The sequence below is a fragment of the Acartia tonsa genome, chromosome 1, assembly GCF_053477335.1.
Source record: "Acartia tonsa isolate MP-2025a chromosome 1, ASM5347733v1, whole genome shotgun sequence".
Lineage (NCBI taxonomy): Eukaryota > Metazoa > Arthropoda > Copepoda > Calanoida > Acartiidae > Acartia > Acartia tonsa.
Genome location: NC_137260.1, coordinates 53,159,441 through 53,183,169, shown reverse-complemented (window position 1 = coordinate 53,183,169; position 23,729 = coordinate 53,159,441). Strand labels below are relative to the sequence as shown.

The 23,729-nt window shown below is 31.1% G+C and overlaps 2 protein-coding genes across 6 annotated transcripts; both read right to left on the bottom strand.

Annotated features, from left to right (window-relative positions):
* Positions 1 to 317: 317 nt before the first annotated feature.
* LOC145331252 (retinol dehydrogenase 13-like) lies at positions 318 to 12,048 on the bottom strand. Of its 4 annotated transcripts, XM_080175872.1 has the most exons (5): positions 11,844 to 12,048; positions 10,071 to 10,202; positions 7,707 to 7,809; positions 4,022 to 4,605; positions 318 to 2,908 (listed from the first exon to the last, which is right to left on the bottom strand). In XM_080175872.1, exons 1-5 carry the CDS (start codon positions 11,881 to 11,883, stop codon positions 2,781 to 2,783), a joined length of 987 nt encoding a protein of 328 aa, XP_080031998.1. In that variant the 5' UTR covers positions 11,884 to 12,048; the 3' UTR covers positions 318 to 2,780. The 4 variants fall into 4 exon arrangements, with proteins under 4 accessions (XP_080031998.1, XP_080032020.1, XP_080032012.1 ...); XM_080175894.1 differs by lacking the exons at positions 10,071 to 10,202; positions 11,844 to 12,048 and adding an exon at positions 9,963 to 9,980; XM_080175886.1 differs by lacking the exons at positions 10,071 to 10,202; positions 11,844 to 12,048 and adding an exon at positions 9,826 to 9,869.
* A 1,094-nt stretch (positions 12,049 to 13,142) lies between these two features.
* LOC145331238 (uncharacterized) lies at positions 13,143 to 23,589 on the bottom strand. 2 transcript variants are annotated; one of them, XR_013883699.1, is made up of 13 exons: positions 22,610 to 23,589; positions 21,949 to 22,012; positions 21,549 to 21,585; positions 21,017 to 21,117; positions 20,502 to 20,586; positions 20,131 to 20,190; positions 19,319 to 19,384; positions 19,013 to 19,120; positions 18,511 to 18,622; positions 17,974 to 18,011; positions 17,415 to 17,513; positions 13,667 to 16,536; positions 13,143 to 13,480 (listed from the first exon to the last, which is right to left on the bottom strand). XR_013883699.1 is itself a non-coding variant. In XM_080175858.1 (12 exons), exons 1-12 carry the CDS (start codon positions 23,562 to 23,564, stop codon positions 16,447 to 16,449), a joined length of 1,815 nt encoding a protein of 604 aa, XP_080031984.1. In that variant the 5' UTR covers positions 23,565 to 23,589; the 3' UTR covers positions 13,143 to 16,446. The 2 variants fall into 2 exon arrangements, 1 of the variants encoding a protein (XP_080031984.1); XM_080175858.1 differs by having other exon boundaries at positions 13,143 to 16,536.
* Between the last annotated feature and the right edge of the window lie 140 nt (positions 23,590 to 23,729).

Here is a 23,729-nt window from a genome sequence, read left to right as displayed (position 1 = left end):
ATAAAAAAATCACCGACTATAATGGGAAAGAATTATCATTACATTAAAGTAACAGGATGTCTTCGTGTGTATCTGTCTGTGTGTACTGAAGGATCTTGCTAACCGCTCGACCGATATGGTTCTCCTATACTATACAATAAAGCTTCTCATAGGTCCTGGGAAGATTTATAACTATTTTGGGGGAGGGTTTCACCATCCTTTGTATATAAATAGCCTATAGATTTTTAAAAAACCTCCCCTATGACAAAAAAAATGTTGGTTACTTCTTTTAAAACAAGAATTGAAAAGAGCTCTAAAAAATTAAACTAAAAACTGTCTATTATACATCAAATATATTTTTATTTAATTTTTGACAGGTTTTAATTCAATTTTACATACACATAAATGTTATTATTTTAAACACTAAAATATCAATACAAGTAATAATGTAATACTTCAAATACAATGCTTCATATTTAAATTTTATTATAAAAATATATGATGAAACAAATTATTTAATTACTTCTAATAGAATCTTAAGATTTTGGTAATTAATGATTGGTAAGGCAGTTGGATATTTCAAAAGTTTACATATTATTTGAATTATAAATACATAGTGGATAGAAATATGGTTTATAATAAATTTTAAATAATAAATTTAGGCTTTGTATTCAAAGGGGTCAGGGAAAAGGGAATGATATTCTGACAAACAATTCTAAAGAAAAATTTCCCCACAACCCCCTTCCCATTTTTATCCACTTATTACCCACCCCTCTTCAATTACGCAAAAAAAACAGAATATACAGTTACACCCACCATACTTTAAAAGGTTTTGTGATTTTTGGTAGATTGTTAGAATAGCTACCCCTGAAAGGGGTAAGTTTATGAAGGCAACATTTTAAAACTTTAATTATAATAAATTTTAAAAGCTATGTAATGCTACCCTAAAATGGAGAATTCAAAAGGTTCTGTGTTATCAATATCTAAACGGACAGGCAAAAAAACCTTACTACTTTGAATAATAGAATGTAAATTCTGTACAAAAAATATCAACATGAAAACATTGGTTTGTGTACATTCACTTTGAAAATAAGTATACAAAAATGAATTGGTTTTTTTCCACAGAAATCATTACATCACATCAAAACAATATTTATTTTCAACTTATAAAAAATTTTATTTTATCATTATGAGTATTGAAATGGAAATTTTACTTGTAAATTTTGAATATTTTAGTTTTAGTATTATTTTTAACTTCTGCAAATATAAAATTGTAAAATTTGTATTTGTATAAAAATTATTTGAAAGGAGATATTTTAAAACATATTTTTTTTTGTTTTTAGAAGTTATTTTTGTAAAAGCTCTGACAATATTTGATTTTAAGGCAAAATGTATTTATCAGGACTCGGCAGCCGCGTGTCAGCCGCCTTTAAGCCTCAGGGAAATTAAACCTGACCCAAATAAGGCAACCCCTCTTTTTAAAAGATTTTAAAAGGATCCAAACGTGATTAAATTTGAGGCTTAGTCGCGGACAATGCGCGGCTGCCGAGCTCTAATATTTATATAAGTGTTTCTTTCAATTTAAAATTTAAGATCTATTTATATTTAATCAATTATTTAGATGTTTATTATTTTTCTCTCAGAATTAACTCGAAGAGAAAAGTGAATAGGCCGTTGTTCTTCAAAATTTTTAGTTTTTAACATTTTAAAGTAAAAGTTAGAAAAGGATAGGCCAGATCATATGAATAAACAGGTAGATACTCAATTTTCCAAAGAAAATCTAATTTTTTGAATGAAAGAAAAACATTCCATGTTTTTTTTGTAGAATTTTTAAATTTTAATAATATTCTGTTTGGTTTGCTTATGTGAGATTAACATACTCCTATTGGCTTTTATTTTTAAAAATTTGTAATACACTGAGAGGAATACACTGTGGGCTAGAATTGAATCAAGACAAAAGTACGTGCCGAGCCCTGGGACCTATGTATGGTGAAAATAGACATAAAACCATGATGATTCCAGGTAAAACCAAAATATTTCAGCGGGGGCTTTTTGAGAAAATTAGATTTGAAAATTTCAAGTTCAATTTTCACCCCCTAGGAGTTGCTGCATAATCATGACAAGAATAGCAAATATTAATTTTTTTCAATTTTGAACAACTTTGCTTTTATGAAGTCCTTCTTAAAACCTCTCTATATATGATTTATTTTAGGCTGAATTTTCGTGACCTTTGCGAAGCAAGTGATAGAAATGACCATTTATTAACTCCCTTCAGGAGTGGTTTTATGAAGAACTTTATAAAAGCAAAGTTGTTCAAAATTTAAAATAAATAATATTTGCTTTTCTTGTCATGATTATGCGGCAACTCCTAGGGGGTGAAAATTGAACTTGAAATTTTCAAATCTAATTTTCTCAAAAAGCCCCCGCTGAAATATTTTAGTTTTACCTGGAATCATCATGGTTTTATGTCTATTTTCACCATACATAGGTCCCAGGACTCGGCACTTACTTTTGTCTTGATTCAATTCTAGCCCACAGTGAATACAGTTATAACAATGGATATATTATTGCTTGGATCTTACACCACTTTTCTATGTTCTATAATAAAGTGAATATAGTGGGCTAAAATAACGATCTCCCCCACCCCCTCCTTTACCCCATTCTCCCCCCCCCCCCTACTGGATAAACGGCCAGACCATTAAAACCAAGGGGAAATAGCAACCTAAATTGACGAATATTTTCTGTCATAATATCCACTTATATTCTACATCCATTGTTATAGCCGAAGGTACACGATAAGATTAGTTTTGAGCTAGCCCGGTCAACTTCTCGCTGATCTGCCACAATTTCTTGGCATCCTCGTCATTCTGTGCCTGCACCGCGGGCTCCTTGCGCCGACAGTCGCTGTAGTACTTGCCATTCTCATCACCTAGGAAATATTTCTTGTTAAAATCAAGGCTTTTCGGGTATAGTCCCTTTCGTGATATTGACTCTAAAGGGGCGTTTAGTCGTATTTTCATAGTAGATTTTCTCCTATTTTTTCAGACATAAACATTTATTAATCTAAACTCATTATTAAAAAAATAAAAATATAATAAGGTTTTATGAGGACAACAACAGAGACTTTAAGGGATAAGACAATAGATTTTAAAATGAAGTACACCTCCAATTACAATCAACAAAATTATTCCTTCTGTAATTTAAAATCATTAGTGGTAAAGTTTGGACATTAAATGTTAGTTCAAACCCATGAAGATTTATTGGAAGTACCCAAAGCCAACCAATGAGAGAATGAGTTATGAAACTTGGGTTACAAATTATAGAGTAGCTTTGCTATACAAAATTCAATTGATTTACTGACGTAAAAGCTCCTAATACAGAAAAGCTTTACTTTTAATAAGAGTATTATGATGATAACTCTCATGATATACTAGATTAAATAGATCATGAACAGACTGACGTCATTGGAAGATTACCATTTTGGCAAATGCTATCAATCATATATGTATATTCGTAATTTTGTTAATACCAAATATATTTTTACAACAGATTATTGTAAGTTAGGAAAATTTTTAAAAACAATTCATCTAAATATCAAAACATCTTTATCCAAACTTAGCGCAACTATAGTAAAGAATGTCTACTTTCGGGTGAAATGTTAGTTTTGGAAATTGGCATGATATTCCAATAAATTAATGAAAACTCAGTTTTGAGTTGAAGCAGTTTTTGTTTTTAATTTATACTTCAAAAATCAATTGTTCAGAGTTTCTTTCAGTAAATTGTAGAGTATCTTATAATTTGAATTTGTTTTATAGAAAAAAATTAAAGTTTTACTGGTGCAATAATAGTTAAAATAAAATAGATATTAAAATTTTCCATTTTGTAGGAAAATGATCTTATAGATATTTTGAAAGTAGCTGATATAATGTAATCTTTAAAGAGCCTAAACTTGATAAACTAAAATCCAATTACGAAAAAAACATTCATCAATTATCAAGGATTGTTTTAAAAAAAAAGCTATTTTGTTTACAAATATACTTACTAATGGACTGTTCAAGGCAGCAGTACAAGGAAGTCTGAGCTCCGGCCTCCGGGGTCTTCACCAGCGGCATGAACATCATCGACATGCACTTCAGCACAGGGTTGGCGTTCAGGTGACGACCCAATTCAGTGGCAATAACGCCGGGATGCAGAGCATAAGCATTAACGCCTGAACCTTCGCCCTTACGGGCCAGCTCACGAGTGAAAAGTACGTTAGCAAGCTTGGATTGTCCATATGCTTCGGCAGGACCATAGGGACGCTTCTCGTAGTTGATGTCATCAAAGTTCATGCGGCCGCGTTCATGAGCCAAGGAAGAAACATTGACAATACGGGCGTCGGGCGCAGCTTTCTTGAGGAGTGGCATGAGCAGGTTGGTTAGTAAAAAGTGGCCGAAATGGTTGGTACCAATCTGCATCTCGAAGCCGTCCTCTGTGCGGGTGAGCGGACACATCATGACACCGGCATTGTTCAGCAGAATGTCGATCTTGGGGAGGGAGTTGTTGAGCTGCTCCGCGCACTCGCGCACGCTCGCCAGGCTGGCCAAGTCGCATTTGTGGAAGATTACTTCGGCTTCAGTCTCCTTCCTTAAATAATATTACTGTAAATTATATGTACATCGCCGTTTTCCTTAAATTGCTTTCGACCAAAAAACGAGCCTTTAAAAAATATTCTTTATGCTTGTTTTGGGTTATATAGGGCAACGAAGAGTTAGAGCCCCCTGTAGGTTCTATGAATATGTTTTTATTTTCAAAGTTAAAGGGTGGAGGGATATTTTGTAGTCAAGAAAAAGTTTTAGTGAAAGCACAAAATACATATTAGTTTATTGAATTGAATAAAAAAAATTTTACATTAGTTTTATTTATTAAATCTACAAAAAATATTCCCCTTTAATAGGAACAAAATTTTACAAATTGGAAGGAAGATTAATTTAACCCCGACGGTCCTATGCCTGAAACCCAGATCATAACAAAAATAATTCATAATAATATTGTTGAAAACAGGATTTAATGAATAAAAGTGTATTCTTGTTAACTTTTTATAAAAAACTAATAGAATAAATACACATAACATAAATGTACACTCTATTCAAACTTAAGTTTCATCAGTTTTAATATGTACGTACGTACACAAAGATATAAGTGTACAATTTGACATTTTTAAACATTTAGTTTAATGGATAAAGCATATACGTGGATATTATGACCGGGAAAAAATTGTCGTAAATAGAGCTTCTCAACATGGAACTCGTTTTATGGTCAGTTCATTCATCCAGAAGCAGAGGAGGGAATGGGGCAAAGGGGATGGAGAAGGGAGTCGTTATTTTAGCCTGCTGCGTGAGTCACTTTATTAGAGAACATGAAAATCTGGTGTAATATGCAAGTAATAATATATCCATTTTAGAATTTATCAGAGATTCAGGGATAAGACAATGAATCTTGAAGGGATAGTTGGATGAAGTGCATTTCAGTAAACTGATTTCACGCATAAGTTACAAGAATAACATCAAGCATATATAATTTTGTATTACAATAAATAACAAACAACTAGAAATCACTAAATTAGTCGTCATGCTGTTTATTTGAAAATAAGATTATCAAATACTGATATTTTTTAAACTACATGATAGAAAATTTAAGTTCTTTCAAATATATGCCCTATAGATGTAGTCTAAACTAATGCATTGAGCAGGAAAAAAATGCAGTTCACTATATTAAAGTTGAAATGCATTTCATATGAGCAACTACCCCTTAAAACTATTAGCAAATGAATGTCAAACAAGTAGGATGAAAGAAAAGAATAATGCATTCATACTCAATATGAGAAAAAGAAAGACGAAGACTGACAAACAGAACAACACTCCGAAATTTGTAGAGAAGCTTTGCTTCTTTAATAAAGAAATATTTCCTCGTAAACAAAGCAAATTTGAAATCAATCTTTTTACAGAAGTATATAACTAAGTAAAAGTTTTTAGAATCGAAGCTACTATGCAACTAGGGCTTGTCTGTAGTTGTACGTTCATACTGTACTGATAAAATATAAAATTTTAAAAATATTAAAAAGAGGAAGCCATTTATCGAAAACGTCATAATCAGAGGTGGATTCTTTAAAAAAATTGGGTCACTTAGTGAGGCAAAATCATTTTTGTGAAAAATCCTCCAAAATCGCATTAATAATCTAAAAAAATTAAATAAAATCATAAAAGGGTTAATAACATAAGATTTGGGTTAATTTTTGTAGATTATTATGTGATTTTGGAGGATTTTTTACAAAAATACACTCCCAAAAAAGTTTGAAGTATTTTTTTATCATAAATACATCGTTGCTTATGGATAAAACTGTTCTTGTTTTCTTATATAGTAAAACTTTCTATATAAACATTTCAATCTTATTTGTTTACGAGATTGGCTTGTCAAATACTTTCAAGCAATGCTCTTATTTTTTGAAAATATTTTTTTCTTGTCAAAATCTTTTGGAAAATATTAATAACAAAACTTTTAGACAGAAGCAAATCTTAAAAAGGCATTAATTCCCGACAGACTAACCCATAATAAAGATTTTCTCGCTTTACAGTTTCTAAATTTGTACTGTTTTACAGTTTTACTGTTTTTAAATTGAAAATTAAAGGGGGAAGGGGGGTGAATTTATCGTTTGTTTGTTTAATACTTTTATTCGGGTTAGGTTAGGTTACACTGGGTATTGGGTTGCCAATCTGAGTTAAGTCACCGTATCATAAAGGCCCCCGTAGGGATTAGACAAAGAAAAAACAACCCCCTTCCTCCCCCCCACTAATTTTCAATTTATTTTTAAAATAATGAAGTAAGAATCAGTGTTCGATAGTCACGTTGATTTTTTCGTGTAATTTCTAAAATAAATATTTCGTCATGGTAGATTGATCATCAAAATATTATTAATTCTTCAATGTATCACTGGAAACATGAACCAGATACATGCCAAGTTTTAGTGGCGCAGCTGCTTCATCATTAATACTTGACTGCTGTACGTCCGTCCGTCATCGAAACTCAATCAAAAGGACTTCAAATTTCATGTTTATAGAAGAATTGCAAAAGATCCTATATAAATAACTTAGATATATCCTAATTTTATTTTTGCCAATATAAAAAGAGTATTTTTTAAGTGTTTAAAAGTGACTTATCGTTATTGCTGCGCTACTTATGAATATAACTGTCATTTTTCAACTTCAACGTTAAATTAATTTATTTTCTTAAAGCATGATTCATTATTTTATCTTACTCATATTTTAAGATTAAAAAAACAAGGATGACGTCTATAAGTAGTAAGGTACAAAAATGAAATATTTAGAACAACAAAACAGAAGGATTTAGTTATTTATGTATATACATAGTATATACCCATTAATCATAGAAATCTTCACGAAAAATTTCAAATAAAATAGAGTAAAACATAATTTCAGAATCTCACATACTTACAGTGATTTATTTACAATTTATGCTTATTGATCAGATGCAATAAAAAGAAAAACAAACATAATTTCTTATAAAATAGTCGAGAATTTTTTTTGCCCTAAAAACATTTGAAGAGACGGACAATTGGCCATATAAAAATATACAGAAGCTTCGATTATTTATAAAATAAAAAAAAATATTTTCCAAATATAATTAGCCATTCTTCAGATCTAAATAAACAAGCAAAACTAATCACTCACCTGATTTCCTCGGCAGCAGCCTCTCCCCTTTCAGTGCTTCTACAGAGCATAATAATTTTGCCCCCTCGTTTCGCCATGTCCAGGGCGCAGATCTTACCAATACCTGCACAAAAATAAAAACATGTTTAATTGAATTATTACTAGTGGCTTCATCTCTAGCTTTAAGAATTCCCTCTGAATTGAAATTGGAGAGTCCAGCCATTCCTTATTTTTATCCCTAATAGTTTAACACCCCCCATATGAATTGCTGTGCACGCTACAACTCTAAACATGAACTATTTTTAATATTTTTTTTATGTTCTTTGGAGGTAGTAATTTTTTAAGCAGCTATTTCATTATTGGTTGGTTCAAAGAAGGTTTTAGGCTGTTTAGTGGGATCCGCTAATTGGTTAAAGAAATGAAAAGATAATGCATGACAAGTATCTACATTTGATTTGCATTTGATTGCATTTGATTTTGTTACAAAACATTTTGATTTTGCAAATTAAAGTTAGCAAACAAAATATATGTAAACGTTGCATAATTAATAAGGCCAAATTACAAAATAGTTTTGTGTCTAATTTTCGAAGAAGAATTTATTGATTTTCTTTGGTTCATTATTCAGTAATTTTAAAGTAAAAATCGACTAATAGTCAAGGTATTAGAGATTACCAAAACCACAAACTTTAACCTGTTCTCCTTGTGTTTAAACTGTTTTAAACTATTTTTAAAAGGTATATCAAAAATATACTTTGACACCTGTAGAATCATACTGCAAAGCCAAAAATGAGAACAATTGCCCACATCAATTTTTATTAGGATTTTAAAGTTTAGTTTTTACTATAGATTAAATAATTTTTACTGAATCGTGATGTTTCTTTCCTTTGTAGGTAAAATACTCAGCTTTTAGAGTGTCTTGCCTCGTAAATATTGTATGCTAGTATACAGTAAAGTTAGGTCTTTTGATTTTATCTATCAATACTAATTAAAAATTAATTCTTTACAATATATCAATGAATTAACATAACAATGTTTCATATCTATTATACATTAAAACACATAAAAATTGGCTGTAAAGGGTTAAATAAATTAAGATGACAACAAATGTTTATGAAATACAACAAATTTAATTTTGTCACATATACAAATATGATATAAAATAAGATTATTCAAACATATTTTTAAAATATTTTTAAAAAGTATGTATCTTTTATGAGTAGGGTTTTCATTCTTTTCATTTTTATTAAATAAAATTATTTAACTACGTTTGAAATAAGTCACTTTGTGAAAACACTCTTTCGGAAATTATAAAGAATTGAAATGAAAGAAGATTTCTTATTGGTTTAAATTCAGCATTGTTTTTTATTGTATTATGTCAGATTTTTCAATGAAATTTATTGTTTTATAAAAAAAAATTATTTCCATTGAACAGAGTAGTGTTTTTTTTATTGTATCAGTATAAAGTGAATTATATAAAATTGTTCACTAAGTTACAATATTACACGAAGTAAAAAAAGACCTTTTGATCTGGTAAAAATGACCAGAGCAACAGTAAAAATGAATTTTTAAATCCCCCCAAAAAAGTTTATTGGGGACTTAATTCAAATTTTGGCTCTGCAGTCTGATTCTATAGGTGTCCTAGTATATTTTTGACCCCCCATTCAAAAATAGTTTAAAAACAGTTTAAGCCTTGAATACACATAAAGACACAAACATGTAATATTTTTCGTATTAGTTACGCTACTATAAAGAATCAAACCTGTATTAGCTCCTGTAATGACAAACATTCTTGCCCTTCAAATATACCTTGCTGGTTCACTTTAGGTGCCTGCATCCACATATAGATACAGACATACCTAATTGTAAAGAGTATCAACGCTACTAAAAAGAATCATACCTGTGTTAGCCCCTGTTATCACAACAATCTTGCCCTCCAGAGATTCCTTGCTGGTGCAGATATATCATGGTTTAAAGAGTAGCTATGCTACTAAAAAGAATCATACCTGTATTGGCCCCTGTGATGACAACAATCTTGCCCTCCAGAGAAACCTTGCTGGTACACTTTAGGTGCATGCATCCACATATAGACACAGACATACACATATGTAAAGAGTAGCTTCGCTACTAAAAAGAATCATACCTGTATTAGCCCCAGTGATGACAACAATCTTGCCCTCCAGAGAAACCTAGCTGGTACACTTTAGGTGCATGCATTCACATATAGACACAGATATACCTATTTCTAGAGTGTAGCTACGCTACTAAAAAGAATCATACCTGTGTTAGCGCCTGTGATGACAAACATTCTTGCCCTCCACAGAAACCTTGCTGGTGCAGACATACCAAGGTTTAAAGAGTAGCTATGCTACAAAAAAATAATCAAACCTGTGTTAGCGCCTGTTATGACAACAATCTTGCCCTCCAGAGAAACCTTGCTGGTACACTTGGGGCCCTGCATCCACATACGGAAAAGGAATAGCAGCAGGGCTATGAACAGGATGCATGCTATCAGTCCACCTGGAAATTTTATAATTTAACTTATAAACGAATAAATTAGCTTACATTTTAATTTTTGCCCAAAAAGTAAATTAATGTAATCAGTTTTTTGGGGGGCTTTGTTCGAAAAAAGAGAATAGAAAAATTAAAGAACGAAATTTCCCAATAAGAAGACAATCAATTATAAAGGGGGGGGGGGGGGGGGGGCGAAAGTGACACTTTTTGAAACCAAAACTAAAAGTCAAAGGAACTCAACTAAAAAAAGAGTTACATGTCTAACATTTTGCATGGCAGTTGCTTTATAGGGGTACAATATGGAACTGTAAAGAAACGGCGGCGCAACCGCCGAAAACCGCCGAGAAAAGGCAACAAAATTACGGCGGGAAACGGCGGTTTTCGGCGGTTGCGCCGCCGTTTCTTCACAGTTCCATATTGTACCCCTATAAAGCAACTGCCATGCAAAATCTCAGACCTGTAACCCTTTTTTTAGTTGAGTTCCTTTGTTGACTCTTAGTTTCAAAAAGTATCACTTTCGCCCCCCCCCCCCCCCCCCTTTTTAAATCCATTAAATATCTAACACCCAAATTATTGATTCAATTGACCCTAAACCCTATTACAAATAAAATGCACAAAAATAAAGTTTTACTGATAGGTGTATTTGCATGAAAAAACTTTCTGTTTCCTACCAATCCCTATTTTAAAAATTTTAGAAAAATATATAATTTATGATTACATCTATTTCTATTAACGAGCCATCTTGAAAATAAAATGACACCATGTGTAAAAGTAGATAAGATCAAACTTAAACTTAAAATTCAATAATTAGGCCGTGCATTTGTCTGTTAGCCTACAAAGTATAACATTTTACACCTTAAAATTTTATTTCATAAACTAGATTTTTATTTTATTTCGCAGAAATGACAAAAAAAGATCATTATAGTCCCACTGCGCTTTTAATGGACATATGTGTCCTTGTTCTCTTGAGTTTTTTTAATTAATTAATTCTTCTATGACCATAAAATCCTAAATAGAATGCAAAAATCCGCCAAAATTAAAAGCAAAAATATAAAAAAATATTTCCAATGCCATAAGGCTACAAATTGAAAACATTTGTTGGTTGAGTAACTCTTTTTAAGCCATACATACAGAAAATAGAACAGAAAGGTCCACAAAGCATTGGTGTTTACTTTTAAAGCTAATGTATTAAGAATATACGAAAGTAAAGAGATGTTAATTTGTGTATTAATTGTAATTGTAGGTAATGGCTTATCAAAAACTTGAAAATAATTTGATTAATTTTAATAGATTTATCGAAAAATTGCCATACTCGGCGAGGGTGAGGTAATAATGAGTAGTTCTCAAGTTAAAATGTGCTTGAACGTGGAACTTGATAGCCCTAGTGGCTATACAAAAGTGTCTCAGCCTACTCCATGACTACTTAGGTCCAAACCCATAAGAAACAATGGCTAATCAATCAATCAATCGAAAAATTGATACATCATTGTAGAAAATAGTTTGTTCACGGATCTAACCGCTATGGGCCTTGTAGAATATTAGCATCACGACCTCATGAATGCATTTTTAACATATTTTATGTGGGCGTGTCAATTTTAAACATATCAAATTAAACATCAGAACAATAAAAATAAAATAAACACTTACCAATAACTGCCCCAGCTAGCGGGCCCCCCTGTAACGCCATTTTAATAATCACTTAAAATAATAAGATAGTCACAAAATAATGTACTTTATAATAGTATCACACATAAACCATATATTTTGTGTAATGGTTTGGAAAGATTTACTGTTTGTTAGAATTTGTACACTATAGTAGTAGTGTAAAGTTTATACTAAGTCGGTCCGTGTGTGTTTGGCTTGGCTGCATTACAGGCTTACAGCTTCCTGGCTCGTGTTGCGGTGTGTGTGTGAATATGTGTGTGTGTGTGAGTATGTGTGTGTGTGTGTGTGTGTGTGTGTGTGTGTACAATATTTGCCTGTTTTCTCTACTAAAAATTGTACAGGCCCGACTCATACTACCCTCTTTCTAGATTTTTGTACACCGATTAAATAGTTTTAAGATTATATACATTTATTTAGACTAGTTATTCTAACGAAAAATATATTTAAATAGCCTAAAACTTGATCAAATAGCAACATTAAAAATTGTTAATTATTATTATAAATGTGTACTACTAAGATTTCTCTTTGTTAAATTAGAACGCACAACAAACAAATGTCCGTCAATTTAAGTAAGAGGAGCAATTTTAAAGAGAGAAGGAGGTAGGGGGATGCAATAGGGAAAAAAGCGCATTAGGAGAAAATTAACAGTTTCAATCTCTCTTCTTGTTTCAGGGGGGGGGGGGGGAGGGAACCAGCCCTTAAGCAAAAAGAAAAAACAAGGATGACAACATCCATAAGTAGCGAAGCTTAAAAAATATAAATAGACATCTGGAAAAAATATTCTATAAGGTATGCCATAAAAACTTCAATAATAAAAATCATGAAACCTTTTAAAATGTAGATTGTATAATGGGCTTTTTACGTATTGAGCCAAGAAGAAAAAAGTTAAAATCCAAAATTCGATTTAGCACCCCCACCAATAGTAAGTCTTTATAATAGTCTTTAATAGGAAACGAGAAAATCACGTTTTTCCAAAGCGTTACGGACTTGCTGACTGAGAAATGACTGACTGTCTGACAAATTGAATTATAGAAAAGCTTCGCTACTAAAAATCAGGGAGGTAGAAGATATTGATCTACAACAAATAATTCTCTAATATTTATTCATATCAAAAGGTGTAACTTTGCACGGAAAATTTTTTTTTGGGGGGAGATTATTTTATCATAAATTTTCCTATCCCTGCATCCCTTAAAGAAAAATAGAATCTTGAAATTTGTACTAGGTCCGATCATATTTTTAGAGAACTTATTAAATTATTTATGAATGATAGATTATGGAGAATTTTAGGAATGTAAATAATTTATTTCAATATATATTTTTTGTTACTTACATAAATATTAAAATATATAATTATATTTTTACATATTTTTGATGTATTTTTGTATAAGTTTGATAGTATAGGTTTCGTCAAAAATTAAAATAATTTGACTACGTTCGTTACAAAATATTTTTTTCAGGGGGGGGGGGGTTTCTTCCATGTTTGAATTAAATAAATCATGGATAATATTGAAGAAAAAATCCTAAAACGTGAAATTCAATTCAAAGTGTCAATTAATCACAATCAATCAGTGTAATTAGGCAAAAGATGGCCAGATAAATGGATGTATAATTACTTGGATCTTACACCAGATTTTCATGTTTTATAATAAAGTGAACTCTGTAGCGGGCTAAAATAACGATCTCTCCCCCATCCCCTTCCTTTACTCCATTCTCTTTCCTCCTTCTGAATAAACGGCCCGACCAATAAATGCGGGGGTAAATTGCAACCTAAATTCACGGCAATTGTCATTTTTTATATCATCCACGTATATTCTACATCCATTGTCAGATAAAATATTTAAAATTAAGAGATAAAAAATGAAGAATAAAATAAAATTTTTGTGTGCATGGCGGGTTACTATGGAAATAAAGAGCAATTATAGAATTATGTTATTATGTTAAATTATAAATTGGATTAGTGTAAAGTACAATACTTTTAAACAAGGATGACAACATCAATAAACATATCAGAAAGTCAGACAAACGTACATAAAAAATAGAAAAACAACAAATGTAATAGGGTAAGGGGGGGGAAATTTCGGTTTTTTTTCGTTTTTTTTTGAAAAAAAATGGGGTAAATATTAATATTTTCAAATGAAACCAAGACCAGTAGAAAGCTTACGGAAAGGACTATCAGGTCCTAAAAGGACATTATCCTAGGACTTTTAGAAGTTGGCCGAAATTGACCGCAAAAAAGTTACCGATATTTCCCCACCACCGGGGGAAATATCGGTAATTTTTTTCAACCTAAAAAAATCGATGAAAAACGGCCAAACGGCCAGTCGAACATAAATAATCATAATTAGTATAGGTTATAGGGATTATCCACAAAAAGTTTCATAATGATCGGACTATTCCTTCTATGTTAAAAATGAATTTTTTTGAAAGACGCGAATTTTCGATTTTTTTTTCGAAATTTTTTTTTTTAAAAACTTAAAATTAATATAAGAAAAAAACGTATTTTATTACTTTTTAGGCCTGATCCTAAAAAAGCTCACATTGAACTATAGATTTAGCCCCCAAAACATGAAAATTGATTAAAAATTGACCTCAAAAATTGAATTTGAAGCAAAAGTGTCATCTTTGCAAAAAATCTTGACTACATTTTAACCTTAAAAAAATCGATGAAAAAAGGCCAAATGACCAAACAAGCGTAATAAATCATAATTAGTATAGGTGATTAGGATTAACCACAAAAAAATTCATAAAGATCGGACTATTTCTCCTATGTCAAAAATATTTTTTTTTCAAAGGACCAGAAATTTTGATTTTTTCCTCGCAAAATTTTGATTCAAAAAATAAAATTAATTTTTTTTTGTTTTTTATCTGTTCTATTCATTTTTAGGCCTAATTCTTAAAAAGTCCATATGGAATAATAGATTTGACAAAAGAAAACATGAAAACATGACATTAAAAGTTGAATTTTAATTTCATTTGAAATTACCGATTTTTCCCCCGGCGCAAACTTTGGTCATTTTTGAAAAAAATATTAACCCGATTTTAAAGCTCTCAATGGATTTGGAAAAAGCGGGCAATTTCTAGTTCAAAAAGTTTTTCAGATCAGCTCTAGGTCTTACCAATTTTTGTGTAGGTCGATCTTTACACACCTACTAAAAAATTTTTGGAAAAAAAATTTTTTTCGTCCGACTTTGAGACCCAATAAGTACCCTTAATATTCATCTCACAAAAAATTCATTTTATACTTTTTTGTAGGCAATTTAATTAGGAACAAATTTGCTTTTATGTTTTTTTCTGTCATTTGAAAGGAACATGGAGAAAAAGGTCATTTAATGAAGGTAGGTCGAAATTACCGAGAATAGCCCCTTACCGAAACTTCCCCCCCCTTACCCTATTCTAATACAAGATTGAACCAAAAAAATTTAAATCTAACCAAAAATTAATTAAATACAGGATGCTAGCCTAATAATTACATACTATTAAAGGGATAGTTGCATGAAGTGCATTTCAGAAAAAAAGTATTCTTAAAGAAAAAGTTACAAATAAAGCATGAAACATATTTAATTTTGTATTACAATAAATAACAAGACATCACTATATTAGTCGTCATGCTGTTTTTGTGGAAATAAGCCAGCTATAAAAGTTACATATATTACAAGAAAATGATTTTCAAGTCTTGGTATCAGTGTTGTGGAGCTGGAGTCGGGAGCCGTGGTGCCGCCATATTTTGCTGGAGCCGGAGCCGTAATTTTCGTTAAAAAACGGCTCCGGCTCCGGACTAGATAAAAAAGAGATTTTTTATGAATTGTAATTTGGAAACTCTGTTTTGTCATGTGAAAATGCCCCTATTAAGTTTTTCAAGTCCATTTTTATCAAAAATTGAACTTTTAAAACCTTCAAAAGTCAAAAATAGACGTGGGAAAAAAATATGTCGAGTTTTTTCTTGATTTTAGGTCGGAGCCGGATCCGCCATCATCACAAACGGCTCCGCAACGCTGCTTGATATTTTTAAAATCCATGGTAAAAATTTTTAATTCTTTCAAATAATAACCTATAAATGTAGTTTAAACCATTGAAGAAGAAAAATTTGTAGTTCACTAAATTCAAGTTTAAATGCATTTCGTGCAACTACCCCTTTAAAAATGAAATGTACTATAAAAATGTATATTATAACTAAATGACGAAACCAAAAATGGTCATAGACGATTTAATTTTCGTTGTTTCTCCCTTCTTTGAAGAAAACAAAAAATAGAAATATTTCAGTGTACAATCTAATAAAGGTATAAAATAGTAAATTTATTTTGACACCACTGAAAAGGAATATTAAAAAATTGGACAGCTAAAAAAATTAAAGGAGTCTTATCTTCTTTAGTTTTGACATTTTTCATAGAAGTATCCTGTATTAATGGATTCATTATTACTTAGATCTTACCAATTTATCATGTAATCTAATAAATTAAAACTTGTAGCTGGCTAATATAACGATATCCCCCATCCACCCCTTTTACCCCATTCCTTTTCCTCCTACTTGATGGACGAACTGACCAATAATTTCCAAGTATATTCTATATCCATTCCTGTAATGATGTTATAGATAAAGGAGAGTAGAATCTGAATCATGATCGCAGATGTATTCTGTTCGCATTTTCTTAAACATCTCACAATGCAGCTTAGATTCCTTAAAATATAAATTAATGATATAGAAATGTATTGTTACAATGATAGGACAATGTTAGTCAAAGTTACTCCTTTGGTAAATTTATTATGAAGGGAATATTTACTAGTATGTCTTCTAAACCGATTAATATCCGCTGGATTAGAACTGGTTCTTAGCCATACTAAAATATATATATCATGGAATTACAGAAACTTTCCACGAAAATTAAAATATAAATCACAACATTTTTTATCATTTTAGATAACCCGGGCCAGAATCTTAAAATTTTTCATTTTTATATCCGCTGAAAGCTGTCTATAATACGATGCGATAAATAACTATCCTTCAGCTACAAGCTTTAGTGAAAAAGATATTTACAGTCTAAAAAGTATTTCTTTAAATTAATACCTATATAGAATATTTTTTTTAAAATTATGTTTGTGTTTATTTTGTAAAAATTGACACTTATAACAAATTAAAAGAAAGAATAAACAATAATCCATAATTTTCATTCTTTGGACGGGTTAAGGCTATTTTCCACGATACCTTATCTTGTTTCGTAGCCTCTAGAGTTTGTATTAACAATGTGTGAAATGTAAATTGAATTTTATGCAAAAAAAAAGTCTTTAAAACTAGCCAAAGAAATATAAATGTGCCAATAAAATAACAATTTTATTGTTGATAAGCTGTTCTACTAAAAGCAAGGATGACAACATCCATAAGTAGCGAAGCACCAAAAATTCATGGAAGAACAAACAGACAAAATGAAATGTAGAGAAGATGTTCAGTTGATGTATTTGTAATAATTCTTAGAAAATAACATTTTCCCCATAGCGTTATGGACGGACTGACGGACAGAAAGTTAATTATAGAGAAGCTGTGCTTCTAAAAAAACTGACCTCTGTGCATGAATGTTTTTGAATAAACTTGCAATATGGTGTATGCGATGATTCTGTACAATTCACCTCTAGATGCTCAGTTACTGACGTTGTACACTTCTATGATTAGAATAATGTGTTAATATGTATGTATATTGTAAAGGACAAAATATTGCCCCTAACCCATGACATTTTATTCTTCAAAACCAAAAATAAATATAGGAGTGGTGGGAACTTACATCATATTTTGGATGTCACTAGCTTAGGATAAAATAATTGATGCTGTAGATGCTCGTTTTTTAAATTATTAATAAAAGAAATTTCAAAGGCATTGCAGCAGTCGATTAAATCTAGTACGTTCCTTTCATTCCTAGACAGACAAACAGGCAGAAAATCTTATTGCAGAGTGGATGATCAATGGTAAGAGGAATAATGTATTTCAGCTGTCTATATCTAAAAGCAGAAGAGTAATTCTAATTTCCCACACAGAAATAGTATGCCCTACTTGGGGACTTAAAGACAGATGGAAGTTTATAACTATAGCTAAAGTAGCTTCGCTACTACAAAAGGAAGTATTTACCTTAACAGGCTTTTCTGAACATTGCACAACCTCTGCCTCTAAATTTAAAAAAAGTAAAAATTAAAAATTAGTTTAAAACAAGCACAATTATATTAATAGAAATTTATCTAAAAAATAACTTTACTTTGGAAATTATACCTAGATCCAATATGATAAGGTCAGAAAAAAAATTTTAAGGAAGGGACTGTAATCTAAACTGTAATTAACCTTCTTTTATTCATGGGTAAGTCTAATAAATATTGATTGGTTGGTTGAAAATAATAATAATATCCAAACCAGAATAACTATGGCCCTAAAATAAGTCTTAATTGTTGAGATTTTTTTGTACCTACAATATGTAACACCTAACAAACAACTAAACCTTTGATTGTCCGACCTTTGTTAATGCATTAAATAGACAAATTCTGTCTACTCACTCCTACTATAAATAGTCATGTGCTTAACATAGCAGCAGTTGACGCTAACTTATAAGTCTCTAAGTATGACATGGTGTGATTAGAGAATCGAACCCGATATTTCCCAAACCTGTGTGTTTACCTGTACATGTTGGAACAGAAACTTCAGTACAATTTTTTACAGGAAAAACTTTCTCTGTCGTGGTAATCAACTTTCTGCACTCACTAGTTTCTGCTTCTACGCGTGATTGGACCTTCAGCAAGGAACATTTTTATCACTCCTCATTGATACCATTACATTTGAGAGCATTACAGACAGTCTGACGGACCAAGATAGTTATATTATAGATAAATTCAACTGACTATCTGTAATAACAGCCAAGTAAATGCAAGTAAATTTAGTACTATTGTGCTTATTGGTGTAGAAAATCTTTTAAAAATTTGATCTTATATTTCATTTCTATCTTGTATAGATGCCGAGAAAATTACGTTTCCCCCCATATTTTCTTGCAGGGAAAAACAAAAAAACGGACATGTCGAGTATTCATTAGCGGGTTTCAAAGAGCAAATCAGATATCAATAGATTTTCTAAGCTTCGCTTTTGTCGAAATTGTCATTCTTGTTTAAATCAACTAAAAGCTTACATGTCTTTGAGTTTTATAACATTTATTTGTAGGTATGAAAGTACAAGTCTCCTCAATGTTGTCGCATAAAATATCAGATCCAAAAACGCAGGTTATATCCTCTAACATCTGAAAGAAAAAACTAAAAGTTTTAACATCATGAAGGGTGTAATACTTTTTAAAAAATGACTACAAGCCTGGCAGGGTCATTCAGGTAAATGGTAGTTTTTGGACTTAAACAAAGCATTTAACAAAAACTGAAATATTCTACAATTATACAAAACAATAAAAAAATTTGTTTAAGTCAATTCCAAAAGATGTTTTTACCTGCCATTCTTTTGTATCTGTTAAAATAGGAATACTTGCACATTCCCATTTAGTAGTTTCACTAACCTAAACAACATTAAAGCATTAACGACCAACAAACCTTTGATTGTATGACCTTTGTCTAGAAGTAATAAAAATACAAGTAATCCAGGACATTTTGGGAGTTTATAATTCCATAGATAATTTTTTTCTCGTATTCATTCGAATCCGGTGGATAGGAACCGGTTCTCATCCATACGAAAAAACTATGACTAGCATCGTATTATATCCAGCTTTCTACGAATATAAAAATCTGCAATCATAAGATTGAAACCAGTTTTTTAGCCCGTGCCTTCGGCACCTCGGGGCTAAAAAAAACTGGTTTTAATCTTGAAATTGTACATTCTATATCCCCGGGTATTGTTTATAATACGATGCGAGAAATAACTAATCTATTACTGGTCCTGGAAAGTCAAATTGTTTGTATAAATACTAGCGGCTATGCTCCTAGAGGCTTTATGTTTTCTATGCCAGTGAAGTCCTCTAGCTGCACTTTAAATACAGTTTGTTACAAAATGTTTTATACGCTAGTGGCCTTTTCCAACGGCACTTTAAAATATTTTTTATTGGTATTTCTTTTTTAGGGGCGATATTCTTTTGTAGGGCGGTGGTATTCTCTTTAAAATTTTACAGGACCTATGAGAAGCTATATTGAAAAGGAGAACCATATGCGCAAAGTGGTAAAGGATATCCTTTCGAACAGACAGACAGACACACACAGATCCTGTTACTATACATAAGGATTTAAATTAAATTAAGATATTTAATTTTACCTCAACTTGTTGTAAGGTATTACATAAAGTTACATTTTCCATCTCACAATTTTCGTACACCTAGGTATATAAAAAAATGATAAGATATAAAAGATATGTGGAAATCGGTCAAAAAATAAAAGCGGCTAAAAAGCTGCTAAAGGTGTTCGGATTGCTATGAATGTATATTAAATATTAAATATGCTCCATAATGTGGTAGTGTTCACAAGAAAATTCAGAATTCTAACTTTAATAGCAACTGAGTAAATATAATTTCACCACAACGTTTCAGACTGGCAGACGTACAGAAAAAGTGAATTATAGATCAACTTCAAAACTAAAAAGAAAAGTTACATTGAAAAAGCATAACAATTGCATTAAAAAAATTGTACCATCGTATCAAAGTTGCAAAAATCCTCCAAAACAATTTTGCATTCTGTAACTGTGCTATTCTTTACTTCAGCTGTACATTTCTTACTAAAACAAGGACAATCATGAATCAAGAACATAATTAGTCCATCAACAACATCTGATGTAGGCCTTCAAGGGTAACTGAATGCCAAATTTCAAGACAGAATTCTGATTCTAATTTCTCTTGTTCTCTTGTTGTCCTAGGAATCAATAGTTCAAAAATCCAAAGGATTTTATAAATTTCCCATACAAAAACATGTTGTCAAAAAATATCCGCATGTTTTAAATGGACGTACGGATGTTCTGGTAACGATTTTAGAGTTGCTACGCTTTCTAACTGTTACATAAATTATTCTGGAAAGTTTTTAATCTTTAAGGACAATTCTAACATGCTTAAATGAACAATAAGAGCTAATCGTTACGTACGTACGGACTCTCAAACGGACGGACATACCCTAATCAGTGAAAAGCTGTGCTTTAACAAAAATCGAGTTACCTTGGTGTATTACAATCCTCTTCGTGAGTAAGACGACAAATCTTTTCTTTCACTGGACGACACTTCTCTTCATAATAAACACGTTCGACAGGTATGCAATCCTATTATATAAAGTTATTTTTGCATGTAGCGAAGGATCTCTGTAAACGCTTAACCGATATGGTTCTTCTTTACAGCGTATCTTGTAATAGAAACTGGGAAGGTTTATAACTATTTTGGGGGAGCCTCCCAGGAGAAAACGTCCCTAAAAAAAACCTCCAATACATTTTGAAAACCTTTTATTTTAAAACTACAATGAAAGTAGAAGGGTCGACTTCCACCCCAAGGGCCCCAAAAGGCCTCTAGGGGCGTATCCGCTTGTTCTAAATATAACAAGGATTTAGGAGCGAAAATAAACTTTAATAAAAATAATAAATCATTTCGAACCCTTAATAGATATTAAATATATCGTTAAATAATAGAAATATATGATATTTATTACCAAATATGGGATGTGTCAAGCCAACATAGATTTAAGTAAAAAGTATTTTACCTTTTTGTCTTTCTTATTCCCATTTTTCTGCTTGTCTACATTTTTATTAAAATTAATATTCATAGATGTTTAGATATTTTTGCTTTTTAAACATATTTAGTATTTTACATGAAAAGGTTTCGTGATTTTAAGCATTGGCAAAAACTCTTTCTTTATATCCCAATTATTATTTTTAGATTTGTTTCGCTTGTTGGCTAAACCTTATTATCTAACAATTGAAAAATTATAGCAAGAACAACTTAATTTTTACCCCTTTGGCCTTCAACTTTTTAAAGAGTGGGGGATGGGGGCGTTAAGTCGGGGCGATTTATCTCCCCTCCCCCTCCTCCATAAATAGACGCAACATTGGTAGAATCAACCTATTTTATGTTAGTTCTTTTAAATATTTAATTTTATTCCTTGATCTTTCTCAAAAATCTTTTCTTGGAAAGATTTACCAGTGCTTGTTTGATCAAAATCTTCCTAAAAGTTTCTTTTTAAAGCCTTAAAAACTGTTGCCAAAAAACATCCTTCATATTGTAGCAGTGGCGTGCAGAGGGGAGTCAATATCCCATATAATATTGAAATAGGGAAGACCTGTCTTCCCCTTGTTTCATCCCCTCCCCTGGTGAATCATTGTGCACGCCACTGTTGTAGCTACTCTATACATTTACAAGTAAATTCTACTGTCTGTAAATCAAATTAGAATTTGTCAATATGAAGAAGGGCAATTTAATTAACAAATAAATTGCCCCAAAACAGGCAGAAAAGCAATATGCAATGTCTAATGTTTTTTTCAACATGCGTATATTATGAGCTATAAGGAACTTTTTTTACATCAAGAATACTTAAATACTTCTATTGTTTAATGCCTATTTTTATGCCCTTCTTATTTATGTCAAGAATACAACGGAAGCTACTTAAGAAATGTAGAGACAAAGTAAGTAATTAAGTTTTTTGTTTCCAATTATAGGTAGACTTCGCGCTTTTATAAATTTTGTTTCTCTAGTTTTCCTATTTAAAAAAATCTAACCATGATCTTATCAGAATATTATTTAATTAAAGAAAGCTTTAAATTTCCTCTTTTAGAATATTGGCACTGTATGTTTCATTGTTAAAAACATCAGGAACTCCGACTTTCTCTTCTTGCCTGTAATCATTGTATAAATAATATTCATCTTCATTAGTCATCTCTACAGGTTTATCATGCTCTAAATGTTCATAGAAATGTTCACTGTCAAAAGTATCAGCATCCAATTGTTCCAGTGGTTCATAAAACTCCTCAGAATCCACAAGATCATTGGAATCAATGTCAGATAAATAAAACAATTCATTATCATCACTGAAATATTCTTCAAACATAATTTCACCTTCATCATGATTATAAAATGGAATTACATTGTCATTATTGTTGGAATCAATTTCCATATCAAGGTCAGTGTCAATGTTATCAAAGTTATTTTCTTTTTCAAGATAAACAATATCATTAATTGAATCACTTTCAGCAACTTTATAATCAAACTCTTTACCAAAAGTGTTCAAATCATCATTCACTGATTTCTCTTCACTTTCTCCAATAAGAAGTTCATCATTGCTGTGTCCAAGAACTTTATAATCATTATCACTATTTGCAGCATCAACCAATTTAACATCACTTGATGGAGCTTGATAAGAATAATCAAGCTTGCCAAAGGTTTCATTTTCATTGTTTTCTTCTGTTTCCATATTGACAAGATCATTAAGTTTTTTAAGAATTTGAAGATTCGTTGCTATTTTATCAGATTTATCATCTGTATAGTCTTCATTATTATCAAGAATTTTATCAGCAGAATCAGTGTTTGATAAAGTGTTACCTGCTCCATTGCTGTTAATTTGAAGGTCAAGAAGATCATCGATTTCATCAAGTACATTGTGAAAATCATTACCATGGCTGTCAGGAGGTTTGCTGTCAGAGGTTTCCCGTTGGTTAACAGGAAGTCCAAATCCAAATCCTGAGCGCAATAGCGTAAAAATTATCAAGTGAATTATCACTACCATATTTTACCTATTAAAAATTTCTGTAAATTAAACACAAACCATAGAAAACTATAGAAAAAAATGAATAATTATGCCAGCAAAAGAATTATGGAAAAAATTGTAATTTTTGTTAATAAATTACCAAAAAAGTTGTAGATATTAATTTTTTCATTGTTTTATTCTTCA